The 15,012-nt window shown below is 37.8% G+C and overlaps 1 protein-coding gene across 3 annotated transcripts; it reads right to left on the bottom strand.

Annotated features, from left to right (window-relative positions):
* Positions 1-2,021: 2,021 nt before the first annotated feature.
* tmem154 (transmembrane protein 154) lies at positions 2,022-14,425 on the bottom strand. 3 transcript variants are annotated; one of them, XM_034085914.2, is made up of 9 exons: positions 14,214-14,425; positions 13,352-13,459; positions 10,608-10,652; positions 10,165-10,224; positions 9,726-9,884; positions 7,141-7,195; positions 6,796-6,872; positions 5,690-5,732; positions 2,022-3,326 (listed from the first exon to the last, which is right to left on the bottom strand). In XM_034085914.2, the coding sequence occupies exons 1-8, from the start codon at positions 14,296-14,298 to the stop codon at positions 5,701-5,703; spliced, it is 621 nt and encodes a 206-aa protein (XP_033941805.1). In that variant the 5' UTR covers positions 14,299-14,425; the 3' UTR covers positions 2,022-3,326; positions 5,690-5,700. The 3 variants fall into 3 exon arrangements, with proteins under 3 accessions (XP_033941805.1, XP_033941811.1, XP_033941820.1); XM_034085920.1 differs by having other exon boundaries at positions 5,664-5,732; positions 14,214-14,370; XM_034085929.1 differs by lacking the exon at positions 10,165-10,224 and having other exon boundaries at positions 14,214-14,370.
* Between the last annotated feature and the right edge of the window lie 587 nt (positions 14,426-15,012).

Below are 15,012 nucleotides of genomic sequence, written 5' to 3'. Positions count from 1 at the left end.
ATGCACTTAAACAAAATGTAATTCCTTCCCACAAGGCTATTAATAGACAGTGTAAAAGCCATTTTGTAACACAAGCGGACAAAGAAAGGACAAATAACACCAATCCTGAGTTAAGCACTGTGGGTAAAACGAATTCCAGTTCACTAACATAACAAAAACTCATTTAAAATCAGGGTTAACTCTCTGATAAAAGTCTGTTTTTATTGTCAGTCTGACTTATTTATTCAGTCTTGTCATTCGGCAACCTCGGGGCTCTGACTGCGAGTTTTTAAGTCTAGACTAGAAAACAAATACAATAACTCTGAATGACGATATACATCGGCTCATGTAGCACTTGGAAAGACCAAGTGCTACCGAGGTGTCCCTGAGCAAGGCACCGTTCCCTCCCCGGGCGCCGTACATAATGGCAGCCTGCTCCTAACACTAGGATGGGTCAAATGCAGAGAAACCGTTTTGTTACATAGTACCTGTACTACGTAATGACAATAAGTTGAATCTTCAATCTTCTTCTTCAATGTGGGGCTGAAAGATCAACAATAAGCCAAGACAGAATGCCTCAAGTAGTCTGAAAAGTCTCTGATTCAGGTAAACATATTTCAAACTGTTGTAGAATACAAGTCTCCCAGCTTTTAACCTGCGTGACGCAAAATGTGTTATTTTTCAGACACACAGAGCTTCTCCAAGGCCACAGAAGACATTATACATCTATTTTGACAAACTGCAGAGCACTAAACACCAAGTGAAGAAAGAAACGTTACTGAGCATTTTCTGTTCGCCCAAAACTGTGGAGAAGTTCGCCACAAACGATTACATTTTCCCTGCCTCCAATACCTTTAAAACCAGAAGACCCACATCTTTTCTTAAGCAGAAGTTTCTTCATGATTGGCCTGACGACACATTTTATTTAATTATATTTTATAAAGTGTAAACCAATATTCTTAGCTCTCATTCGATGACTTATATTCTCTTATTTATGTATTTTTATTAAATCACCCCAGAGTTTCACGGAATCATATTCACGCAATGCACTTAGGTTAGTATTTCTTATTTTTGAAATCTATTAAAAAACGTGACTAAAGAAACAGGTCTAAAATGTAACCAGACAAACGTTTAGGTAGATTTCAGATACCTAAATCACTTCCAAACTAAAGACAACAGGCTTGAAATATCTGTGTAAAAGGTACCTCAGTATTTCCTTGTATGCCTTACTCGTGGTTTATGTTTATGGGTAATGCCTCTGTTTAGTCAGCAGTGACCGGCCAGACCTCACCAGGCGAGACATTAAAATGCTGTCTAGAAATCTAATGAGAGAAAGAGAGACAATGGAGCGAGTCTCTTTCTCATTTGTATTCATTGGTTTGTACGGCCTGTCTGCTCTCGCTCCCTCAGACCCTCCACTGATTTGAATTCCTTTAGACATTCAGAACAGATAAAAGACACTTTCAGCCGGATGTTTTGCATCTAATGTTCTGTTATTTTTTAAACCATTATGAAGAATTGAAAGGTATTAAATTAGTTGACAACACCATTAATCTTCATTATTTAGAACAAATAATGTAGCTTTTCTTCATAAGACACCATGTACAAGACTAAGAGTCGAGTTGTGCTTTGAGATCAAATGTCAGCAGTCTCACGATGGCCTTAGTAAGATGAATATGTGTAACAGGTTTACCATGTTCTTCATCTTAGCATTAGCTAAGTGCTAACTAGCATGTAGCACAACTTACACCTATTTTTGCAGGTACAGTATTAGGTCATAAAGAAAAGTAAACATTTGACCTGCTAAAGATGAAATGCAAAATATCACCAAATTAGTACATTAAATACAACTTTTATATTATAATTGATTGAGGGGCATGAACGCTTTACATTCATGATCTTTTAGCAATGAATCGAAGAGTTTTACCCTCTGGGAACATTAAACGCCTGTACATAAGTTAAATATATCCAGTTAATAGTTTATATTATATCTCAGTGTAAAACAAAGTGTCGGGCCGAGCAACATTGCCATAACACCATCATGATATTATCAAGAGATTTTATCAATTCAAATTGTATTCAAATCTTCATCAGCAAAACAACAACAGGGCTACAGCCCATTTGAAATATTTACATTCCTTAAAAACAATATCTTTTGGTATTCTGTATTCTTATATTTACACTGCAAGGTCCTGCAAAAATACTGATGAACGTGTAGAGAAAGTTGCACTGACGCTAAGATCAGTGTCAGGAGCGCTTAGATTCAACACTTTTAGGCCAAAACTGGAAACAAAACATCCGAACAGCATCTGTAGACACAAAGTAAAATCTACTGCAAGAGATGGAAATCTTATCAGCAGCAGCAGCTTTTAGAGTTATTTTCTGCGACGGGTAATCATTTATCAAAATAGAGTGCCACTGATTTCACACTTAGAGAGATTTCAGTCTCTGAATAAAACACACTTTCTCCTCAGCAGCTCCGCACAGGCATGAAAAGGAGTGGCCCTCTGTCATGCATGCCTGCGTCCCTCAACAGGATATTTCCCAGTTAAAACCTGCAGCTGGAGGGACCGGCAGTGAACACAACAGAGAGGCGTTCAGGGGCAATGAAACACAACAGAGAGGCGTTCAGGGGCCGACAGCAGTCATATCTGTGAGTTAACAAGATGACAACATACTCTTTCAAAAGTATGAATACAGAAAAGAGAATAGTTGGTAGCTACACCGTGTTCTTTAAACTCTGTCTGATTCATCGAGGCAGAAAATACTCTGCATTATTATGGATTATTACAGATTTCTACTTGACAGTTTCTAAATCAATCATATCACCTACACATCCTCCGTCACAGACCGAAAACTCATCTGTTGGAACTGCACCTGGGCATGATATTAAAAAATAAAAATAAAACTTTCTCATCACTTATAGTCTCTAAATGTGGCAACTTAAGTATATCAGCATGGTGATGATAATGTAATAGCTTGATTCTTGCAATATTTTGGCTTTACTCACATTGAATGCACTTATTAGAACTTGCCAGGGATAACATTGTCAGCTAAATAAAAGTATTGCAATGCACGACAGAAACCACACATTAAAAAGACACAACACTGATCCGACAGTCACTATTTAAGCAGATTTAAGTCCATATGTTGTCCACTGTATTAAGAACAAGTTCTTCTTGTTGATTGTTTTACTGTAGCAATGAAAGTGTCCTTGAAGTGTTGTGATGTATTTTCCTGGCAGTCAAATGAGTCCCCGTGGTCACAGATGCTGCCGGATGATTGCAGGACGGTCAGATCGTCCACGTCGGCATCGCTGCATTGTTCACTGTGTGTCCTTTGTTAACCTGCAGAAAAGAAATCAAGTGAGCGATCTGTATCTCTGAACTCTTGTGACAAAAGCATTGTGTGACAGGTTTGCTTAACTGATTTAGTACATTTTCCGTAATTAGGTTTGAACAAAGTTTTCAGGCGGTGGATAATAGTACTTTATATTAACTTGTATGTTCTTCAGTATTTTTGTTGTTTTGCAGAAAATGTTTTACTGAAGTACATTTGAAATAAAAACATATGGGACTTACACATTACTATTTAGTACTAATTGCTATAACTACTCCTACTTTGATACGAGGCAACACACTTCTAGCCATTTGCTTCCAATATATTTACCTCTAGATATTTCTCAGCACTACCTCAATGACAGCCGAGTACATGCAGCAAACACACACTGCAGACTTCATTCAAGGCTCTCTGTGAGGATTCATGATGTTTTTCCTCTTTTTTTAATTAAGAAATTAAACCCTTTTGACGTTTGTCTGATGCTGCTGGTGAGACACTTTTTCTCTGCATGTTTGTTAGTACTTGCTGATAAAACTGTATGCATGTAATCCATGGATGGAATATAATGTCTCTAATGAAATCACTCAGTACTGGAGTAGTTTTTTTTACGACATCGTTTTTTAAACTTTGACTCAAGTAGCTATTTTATAGTACTCCTCCTACAGAGTGTTTCTCTACCCACCCTTGAATTTTACGACTTTCACTAAACCATGTTTCTCACGGGAGTAGATCCACTATGGCTCAACTTGTTCCAGTGCAGTGTAATTGGTAGGTTTCAAAACCTGCTTTTTTAAGCAGTTTCAACACCATTTTATAAGCTTTCTTTAATTTGCTCAAGTTACAGTGACATTTCACGGCTCTGACAAACAGTGCAGAGCGGCTGCAACACGCCACCGCAGCAGCAGTAACATTAACTTTTGTTTTGAGATCTCTTGTGTAACCCAGTGTGTGCAGAGGGCCACCACAGTGAATGAAAGTAACCTCTAACCCTTGCTCAGCGTTAGCGATCAAATCCTGGGAAAAAGCCATGTGTAAAGGATGTTGGTCAACAGTAAGTGAAGTGGACCATGACCTCCCTCCAGACCTCCAGAAACAGAGACTATCCCGGGGTTAGGTTGCACCACACTCCCATGCATGCCTGCTGTAATCACTAGCAGGTGTTAAGAGCGTTTGGGCTCTCAATAAGTACCATGTGAAATGAGGAGAGAGTCACAGTTCATCAGCCATACTGAAACCAGCTGGTGCATCACAACAAACACGGGCTGGCAGGAAACGCAAACTGTTTGAAAAGAGCCAAAGTCCACTGTTGATCTGTGTTTGTTAGCATTATTGTGTAAGGTAGATGTTTATGTTGATGATGTGGGCGTATTTATAGTGAGATAATTCAATAGACGCTGCTATGGACAATAAATGCACATTCTATGGACAATATTGCACCAAAGATATTGATATTGAAGTGACTGTAATTTTGTATATTGATTGTTGTGTTTTTTATGTGTGTTATACATATTTTTATATATATCTGTATATTGTATAATTGTATATTCGGGATTGTTGGAAACGGCTCTGTCTGTAAACACAAACTGAGTAAGATTGACATTAAAGTTGACTTTGACTTTTGTAATTTTCAGGGGAAAACAATTATGTTCCTGTTACAAATTCTACTTAAAGCAGCAAATGAAGAAATTACAATTAGATGTTTTTAAAAAGGATCCCACTGCATGCTGGATGACAAGATGAACTTCAGGGAAAACATACATAAGAGATTAGAAGAGCGAACTTTTAATGGATTGATCAAAAGAAAAACATTAAAGAGGGCCATTAACATTAACAATTGAAGGATTTAATACTTGTTGGTTATTGTTTGTGTTGTTTTTATTATGATTTGAGTCTGATTGGATTTATTATTAAACATACTCAGTGATGATTTGTTTATATAAATCCTTATCAATACTGTTGATGTAAAAGAGGATGTGAGAAAAAGCTAATAAAGTTAAAAACAGAAGTGGGTTGAAGGAACACCCGCAGGAAGTTTGCCTGAAGCACAATTACTCTTGCTGTGACACAGACTTATGATTTAGCAACTTTGCCACAGAAGAGCAGGAGTGAAAATAAAATTATTCATACATATGATACAGTTAATACATACAAATGTACTTTATTGTATGCATTAAGATTTGTTTGAATATCTGAAAACAACATTTTAAAGTAAAATACATCAAAAAGTTGATTTCATATTAATATTAATAGTGAATTTGATAAGTTATGAGACTATCTCTCTGGTCTTGACGGATAAATGACAAGAAACTGACTAACATCTGCATGTGTTTATAAACTGGACATACCTTTAATAAGTGTAAATCATGCTCACCATAAGTAGATTCATAAATGTTTAGAGTCTTCTGCAGGTTTATCTGAAAAACAAACCACATGAGATGACTCATATATTCACTTAACCCTCACACTAAGAAATATACAGTGTGTAAAAACCACTGACTCACACCAGACAAGTCTGAACAATAAGAGCTACAGCGACCTCTGCTGGGTAAACTCCAAAAACTAATCTGGCTCTTGCTAAAAAAGTGGTTTCCATTTTTGAAGTTTTATTTCTGGAACCACAGGGAACATCTTGAAAGAGGTTACCAAAAAAAGTAGCTATTCATGACACAGAAAAGACCGCTTCAGAACAATGGATATAATAATATTCTATAATATCAATTATTGATGGGGACATCACTTTAATCCGGCAACAAATCTGAATTTATTTCATGAGTATATTTTATATTATTAATTATATTCTGCAAAATAACTGAAGTTTTAGGAAATAAAGCACATACGTGTCTATACGTACATACAGAGATGCAAAAGTACCCACATCCTTTACTCAAGTAAGAGTACAGATACTCGTGTTTAAAAACACTGGTAAAAGTAGAAGTACTGACTAAACTTCTTTACTCAAGTAAAAGTAAAGAAGTATGGGCTTCGAAATGTACTTAAGTAAAAAGTACCCATAACTAGCAGCTGTTTTAAAGAGTACCTGACCTCCCTTTATATTAATAGAACAATAATGTCATTGTTAGCTAATGAATGTTTCCATGCTGAACAACGGCAACATGACAACGTTTCCATTGGTCCCTCTTCTTTAGAGAAGACCAGGAAGTGATGGATCCACGGATCGTGTTCAAATCAACAGGCACGCAACGGCTCTAAATAATAATGATCACGCCACCAAACACAGATTAAAACTTAAGTAACAAGCTTGTTTTGGAAATGCAATAAGTAGAAAGTTCAGGTATTTGTGTTAAAAATGTAAGAAGTAAAAGTAAAAAGTCGTCAGAAAAACAAGTAGTGGAGTAAAGTACTGATACCAGAAAAATGTACTTAAGTACAGTAACAAAGTATTTGTACTCCACTACTTCCCACCTCTGAGTACATACATATGTATATGCTACAGCTCTATGTTAGAAAGATACTCACCATCATTTCTCATCCAATTGTCTAACTCTTCCATTTCTAGCTCGAGCACAGAGGGCACGTCCTCCTCAAACATGGGCCTGGAAGGTACAAAGTTTCAACACGATCAAATAATCCACACAAAAAACCAAGGTGAGCAAATGAACTTCAATGTTTCTGACACCATCTGTCGGTATCTGTAGTGAACTTGTGTTTATAATAACTACAAATTACTCACACTTGTATGCATATTGAAAACCTAACCTCTTGTTAACATGGTTGTAAACATAATAAATACACCTTGAAGAGTTTAATAAGAGTTCTTCAAATGATCAGCACTAGAGAAGAAGTAAAAGTATCCATACTTACATAGGAACCTTCTCTGTACTGGACCCGTCCAAATATGGATCCTCTTTCCTCAGCTCTATGAGAATAAAAACATGGCTCTTTATCAGAATCAGAAACAGTTTTATTGCCAAACAGGTTTATATATACGAGGGACTTGCCATGGTGTATTTGGTGCGTACATAAACACAGTTAAAGAAGATCAATTGTAATAAAAAGACCACAAAATAAATTACATTACAGTATTCAAACACATCTTTAACTTAAAAGATCCAAGGCTTAAAAGTCATTTAGTAGTTTTATATATATATATATATATATATATAACAAGTGTTGATAAGTTGCCGAGTTGTTTTTAGTACGAATAAGGTCAGTTCCTCAATATTATAGGAAATATACTTTCCTATTTAACACTCACATTATCCAGAAACATATACAGTGGGGCAAAAAAGTATTTAGTCAGCCACCAATTGTGCAAGTTCTCCCACTTAAAAAGATGAGAGAGGCCTGTAATTTTCATCCTAGGTAAACTTCAACTATGAGAGGGGAAAGAATCCAGGAAATCACATTGTCTGATTTTTCAAGAATTTATTTGCAAATTATGGTGGAAAATTTGGTCAATAACAAAAGTTAATCTCAATACTTTGTTATATACCCTTTGTTGGCAATGACAGAGGTCAAACGTTTTCTTCACAAGGTTTTCACACACTATTGCTGGTATTTTGGCCCATTCCTCCATGCAGATCTCCTCTAGAGCAGTGATGTTTTGGGGCTGTCGCTGGGCAACACGGACTTTCAACTCCCTCCAAAGATTTTTTATGGGGTTGAGATCTGGAGACTGGCTAGGCCACTCCAGGACCTTGAAATGCTTCTTACGAAGCCACTCCTTTGTTGCCCGGGCGGTGTGTTTGTGATCATTGTCATGCTGAAAGACCCAGCCACGTTTCATCTTCAATGCCCTTGCTGATGGAAGGAGGTTGTCACTCAAAATCTCACGATACATGGCCCCATTCTTTCCTTTACACGGATCAGTCGTCCTGGTCCCTTTGCAGAAAAACAGCCCCAAAGCATGATGTTTCCACCCCCATGTTTCACAGTCGGTATGGTGTTCTTTGGATGCAACTCAGCATTCTTTCTCCTCCAAACACGTCTAGTTGAGTTTTTACCAAAAAGTTCTATTTTGGTTTCATCTGACCATATGACATTCTCCCAATCCTCTTCTGGATCATCTTATGCTCTCTAGCAAACTTCAGACGGGCCTGGACATGTACTGGCTTAAGCAGGGGGACACGTCTGGCACTGCAGGATTTGAGTCCCTGGTGGCGTAGTGTGTTACTGATGGTAGCCTTTGTTACTTTGGTCCCAGCTCTCTGCAGGTTATTGACTAGGTCCCCCCGTGTGGTTCTGGGATTTTTGCTCACTGTTCTTGTGATCATTTTGACCCCACGGGGTGAGATCTTGCGTGGAGCCCCAGATCGAGGGAGATTATCAGTGGTCTTGTATGTCTTCCATTTTCTAATAATTGCTCCCACAGTTGATTTCTTCACACCAAGCTGCTTACCTATTGCAGATTCAGTCTTCCCAGCCTGGTGCAGGTCTACAATTTTGTTTCTGGTGTCCTTTGACAGCTCTTTGGTCTTGGCCATAGTGAAGTTTGGAGTGTGACTGTTTGAGGTTGTGGACAGGTGTCTTTTATACTGATAACGAGTTCAAACAGGTTCCATTAATACAGTTAACGAGTGGAGGACAGAGGAGGCTCTTAAAGAAGAAGTTACAGGTCTGTGAGAGCCAGAAATCTTGTTTGTTTGTCGGTGACCAAATACTTATTTTACCGAGGAATTTACCAATTAATTCATTAAAAATCCTACAATGTGATTTCCTGGATTCTTTCCCCCCATTCTGTCTCTCATAGTTGAAGTGTACCTAGGATGAACATTACAGGCCTCTCTCATCTTTTTAAGTGGGAGAACCTGCACAATTGGTGGCTGACTAAATACTTTTTTGCCCCACTGTATATGTGTATACGTTTTAAGACTGACATTTAAAAAGTTTCATGACAGTAGAGGAACATTTGACATTATGGTACACATATTCAATGTAGACAGATGCCACTATTATTTTATAGAAAATTGTTTAAACTTCTGAACAGAAATAAATAAAAAAAATCATTTGTGAAATGTCTGCAAATAAAAGCTAAATAATCCTAATTGTCCAGGGGTAAGATAAGATAATATAAGATAAGACTTTATTCATCCCGAAGGAAATTGTTGTGCCAGAGTTACAAAAATACAATAAACACAGCAGCACAATAATAATAAAATGGTACACTAACAGTGCAGTAAAAAGAGCAATTCAATAACTACAGGAAACATAGACGGTCACATAATTAATGTACATTTTAAGATTATTTAGTAGTGCAAAAACCGTAGTGGTAGTTTATTGCACGTTATTTATCGAACATTATTAATAATAATAATAATAATATCGCACATGTTATATATCAATCAATCAACAACTTTATTAATCCCGCAAGGGGCAATTGGTTATGAGCAGCAGCAGCGTATGTCATGTACACGTATCGTACGTGTTCCCTCTCGTGATAGACATACCTTGATTCATCTGATTTTGTTTCCACCTGCGGTTGATGAAGATGCAGAAAACGATGAAGGCGATGATGAGGACCACCAGCACCACAGGGATCAGGATGATGAGCAGACCCAGACCCTCATCCGGCTCTAGGTCGGTTGAATCCGTAGTGTTTAACTCCTCTGTTGAAAAGTATAAACAGTCATCCATCTTTTCCTTACCTTTTCCAACTTGCAATTTTTTAGTTTTAGTTGATTGCAGTCCTTTGTATAACCTTGACCAGGGATTAAAGATTTAAATAGCTTTATTTGGGCATTTTTTATACGATGCGTAATCTTTAATAAATGTGTTCTGCTGCAATTTTCTGTCATTAAAGGATTAATACAAGGAGTAAATGATCGTTACATTTACAGTAGGTCTGTAAATGTGCAGGTACGTGAGGCCATGGTTGGTCTGACATACCATAGAGCCCGGAAAAATAACGTCCTGAGCCATCCTGCTCTTCTCCAATGGTAGTTTCAACTGGAAACAACAGCAGAGGAAAGTTGGATGATTTTTCTGAAACTTCACAGCGAGTACTAACTCATGTTTTACTTCTCTCTACTACAATGTCCCACAATGTGACATAGAATTGTATTAATTCAAGAAATGCTGCTTTTCATGGTTTTTTGTGTTTCTTTTAATTCGTGTTTATTATAAAACATTAATTTAATAAAAAATCCATTATCATATATTCTCCCCAAAAAAAATATCAAAAAAGGCAAAAAAACTAATCAAGTAAAGCATGAGCATTGTAGGACGTGGTGCTCTCAGTATGTAGTATGTTCAAAACCTTTCCTGAGGGTAGGTTGAGATGTTGGGCTTTTCCTCAGAAACAGCACCATTCAGAATAAAAGCTGACTTACCATATGTTGTGGTGAGGTCCGGAGGTAGGGTGGATTCAGAAACATCTACAGACAGAGAGAGAGAGGACATTCGTAGAGTAACACTTCTTATTTACATGTGTGTTTTAAAGGTCCCCTATCATACTCTTTTTCAACAATATATTATAGGTCTCAGATATATACAAAACATGTCTCTGCCTCTGAGAGATGTTTGGTTTAAAAAAACACAATGGTGCTCTAGGGGGAGATTCAGGTGATAAGGTGGGGGTTACCTTGGTTACACAACCCAAAAAACATTGTGAAATCACAAAGTGGCCAAAATCTGATCAGCTAATTCAGGTTTTTATATAAATGGATCAGGAGAAAAAGAGAGAATCTTTTGTCCTGAAACTTTCTGAATCTTTTACACAGAGGGGACACATTGATGTATAAAAGACATGAAAAAGTGGGTTTTGCATAATATGTGACCTTTAACACCGCAATTCAGCAGACATACGTTTTATTGTTGACAGTGGCCATTAACAAAGGGGACATCTGTATTCATTTCCAGTTATTATAGCCACAGGGTTCATCGCCGTTTAAAGACGTCTTTACACTATGTCTGATTTGAAAACCACAGCCATTACAGTAAGCTGCTGGAACAGCTCCCTGCTCAAAAAAGGGTTTCAACAAGTTCTGACTTGTAGGAAGCCTTTCCTTTCATTTTGTGCAGGCAAGACCAGGTTCAAATATACGAAAAAAGGCAAACCTCGACAGCATGTTTGACCAAAATGAAAAGCCGATAGTGTCGTCCAGAGAAACAGGAGAACAAAAGTCAACCGAAACACAAAACTACCATCTGTGTCTTTACTTCTATTTATGTCACAGATACACAGTATGTATTCCTATATTCGGCCATTCCTATATATCTGATTAAAAGCGGCAACTCTATTGACAAAGACTGTGAATGTAGTGAGAGGACCAGATAGAAATAAGATCAGCCTGAAACATTTCTGCAAATACTTTGAGCATAATACGTTTTTCATATCTATCCAGACCATATCATCTGTGCACATCCTAATAATGTTTTTGTATTCGTCCAATGAGCACTCAGCCTACTGACTATGACCCCTCACAGGTCTTCCACTCGACCTGTGACACCCTTAAAGCCTGAAAGAGAGTTAATAGTTTATAAATTCTACAATCACAATTTCCATCTCACAAAAGAACATCAGTGACAAAAAGCTAACTTAGAAAAAACGTTCTTGATCTCCAATCAATCAATCAATCAATCAATCAATCAATCAATCAATCAATCAATCAATGTTTATTTATATAGCCCAATATCACAAATGTTACATTTGTCTCAGTGGTCTGCACAGTGTGTACAGAATATCAGTATGACAATACGACACCCTCTGTCCTTAGACCCTCTGTCCTTAGACCCTCTGTCCTTAGACCCTCACATCGTACAAGGAAAAACTTCCGGAGAAAACCCATATAAACATCTGAAGACTGAGGATTAAGTCATCAAAACCTGGAAAATCAAACAGTACAGTTTGCTGCTCTTTCTGTAAAGTCTCTCATCGTGGACCTGGCTTCTTCCAGATCGTATAGCACTATGTTGAAACAGGAAATCACGAAGTCATTAGCACACTGATGTTTAAGATATCCCTGTGCGCTGTAGCACCCTCATTCCCTGTGGAATCCAAACTGAATAGTGTTCTCATAATGGGTCACTTGCACTTTGTAACAAGATTGTATTTTCTTATTTTCTTTATCAAGATGGTTGTATTATATTTATTTAATATTGGTTTAATGTTTTTTGCTTTAATGTTTTTTGTCATGAGAAACAATTAGTTGTAGCTGTTAAAATGTGCTGCTGTTTTTTGCTAGAACAAAGTGCCAAAGTCGCTAAATGTTCAGTGATGTGCTTCCTGTTTGCTTTATGGATAAAAGGTAAAACCCAGATTGATTCCAGATTGAGGTCTTTGTTGCATTAGCACCCCTCTTTCCACCATGTCTGCGTTCTATTTCTACGCCTAACAAACAAATGCACAAAGATCTTTTAAAAGAAAAAACCTCAAAACTAATAACAATTGAGTACTTTCAAGAGATCTGGACAAAAGCAGTCATGGTTAAAGTGTTTGCTTCTAAATGAATTCTTGTTTGATATTGATTTTGTGTTTGCATTATAACTGAATATCATTTGGCTTGTTTTTCCCATCGTATATATTCTTAAAACAATGTTTAAGGTGCTCTTTGGACAAAGTGTTAAACAACATATAACCCTTGTTTATGACTTCATAAATGTTTTATTTATTACATTACATGTACATTACACTTTTATCCAAAGCGACTTACGTACTGTGGGCAATCCCCACGGGAGCAATTTGGGGTGTAGTGTCTTGCAGGGACACAACGACATGCTGACTGCAGTGGGGTTTGAACCTGTGACCCCCTGATCCAAACACCAAGGCTTTATCCACTGCGCCACACTGCCTTATTTATTTGTTTTGATGTTTTTCTAGTTTTTTTATCACAAGGTTTCATTATTTTTGCCTGTTTATGCGACCATGTCACTGAATATATCAAACTATATAATACCATTTGTGAGAAGAAAAAAAAAGAATATTAACAAAATGAAAATAAATGTTAGAATCTCAATTATCTTCACACCCGAAAATAAGAAGGAAAATAAAATAAAAGAATAGACCTCAAAGCGTGTACTTTTGGGCACATCATGTATTATTATTTTCAAATGTATTATATTATTCATGTCTCACCTGGGACCTCTGGTTCACCATCATCCCCCGGTTCTGCTTCTCCTGGCTCCTCCCCAGGCTCTATGTCTGTGTCTTCTACGTTTTCATCATCCTCTTCTTGGCAAAACACTGAAATTCAACACATCCCATAACTTTATATTATGCCGCTGCCTTGTCACTGAAAAGGTAGTTAAACATGTGCAACATTTATTTCAGTGAAGTGAAAAGCGCATGTGAATGAAGACAGTTATTACTGCAGGGCTTTCACCAGCTTACTTGCTAACACAACATCTGAATAAGAGTCACATCACACAGGAACTCAAGACTTCCACCTGTATGATTTCAAAAGGTTGCTACACAAATCTAAACTGTTGCAAAAGCAGCTACTGAACAGCAAGGAGTAGGAGGAGATATTCAACAAGTTGAGCAATTTGTTGGTGACATAGCTTCGTTACGCAGTCGAAGAGTTCACTTTGTGAGAAAAAGTTCCTTTTGTTCAAGAAAATGTACTCGATTTGACACAAAAGAGGAATCCAATTACCGTTTCTTAAAGACTAAGGTGTATATGTACAGATTAAAAAAGGTTTCCTGGCTGATCTTAGCTTTATCAAACTTTGAGAAGAGATTCATTTGAAATAGAGTAGGGATTGAGTTTCCACAAACGGCAAAGCTATGACAAAAAGTGGATTGAAGTGACATAGGGCCAACTTTCACTTTTAGTTCTTCGAATGTATCAAGTGTTTTGAATTCAATATCAAAACTTTTCACACTCCTTCCAGTCCAGAAGTTCCACTCAGTCACAAAGCGAGGAAAGTAGAGTAAAGCCCAAAGGAGAGAGCAGGGAGGAGACAGGAGAGTAAAGAGCCGGATCCTGGTGTCATACCTGTGCCCAGCAGCAGCAGCAGCAGCAGCAGCAGAGGGGTCTTCAGCCCCGGCCCTCTCATGCTTCCAGTCCCAGCAGCAAACATGGTGCCATTGTGAGCCTGCTTCCTCCTCTACTGTCACAGCATCACACTTCCTGATCTGACTAAACATGTTCACTGGAAGGGAAAAAAAACACACCCTCAGACTCACTCAGATAACTCTCTCGGATGTGATGCAATCGGCTGTGTGTGCCTGTCGCCACAAGTCGGACGGCTCCTCGGCTGCAGCACAATCACATTCTTGTCGGGGAGGTATGCCGCAGAGGGGGAAGCTGGGCAAACTTTAAAAGAAGGAACAAACTATTTTCTGTGAGGGCCAGCTGGTCGGGTATCTCTTGTCAAACTGCTGCTGCCAAAATAAACTCTGAGGCTTTACATTTGCATATTTGTTCTTAGATCTGTGTCTTAATACAACTCAGGATTACAAGTCAGGCTTTGTGGTGAGGAAGCTTGAATTTGAGGGGCAAGCTGTAATGGGTACCTGTGGATAAAAGCTGCTGGTCTACTTTAAAAGTCTCTCCAGTGTTTTCTTCACTGAACAGCAGAAACAGGTGGTAGCAGGTTTCAACACGATGGCAGGGGTTTGAGTTTCCAATCAACTGTGACAATGATCATCTCAAACGGCATTAAAAACCATGTTTGACACTTCCTCTGAATACTGGCTGACAGTTCTCATAAACAAAAAGACAGTTAGGCAATGTGTTGTGATCTTACAAAGGAAATATCAGGCTGTGCTGCTGACTAATAACGCACATTTCT

Source organism: Pseudochaenichthys georgianus, chromosome 1 (genome assembly GCF_902827115.2).
Source record: "Pseudochaenichthys georgianus chromosome 1, fPseGeo1.2, whole genome shotgun sequence".
NCBI classification, from domain to species: Eukaryota; Metazoa; Chordata; class Actinopteri; order Perciformes; family Channichthyidae; genus Pseudochaenichthys; species Pseudochaenichthys georgianus.
The sequence above is the reverse complement of the archived record's forward strand: the minus strand, read 5'-3'. Positions and strand labels throughout refer to the sequence as shown.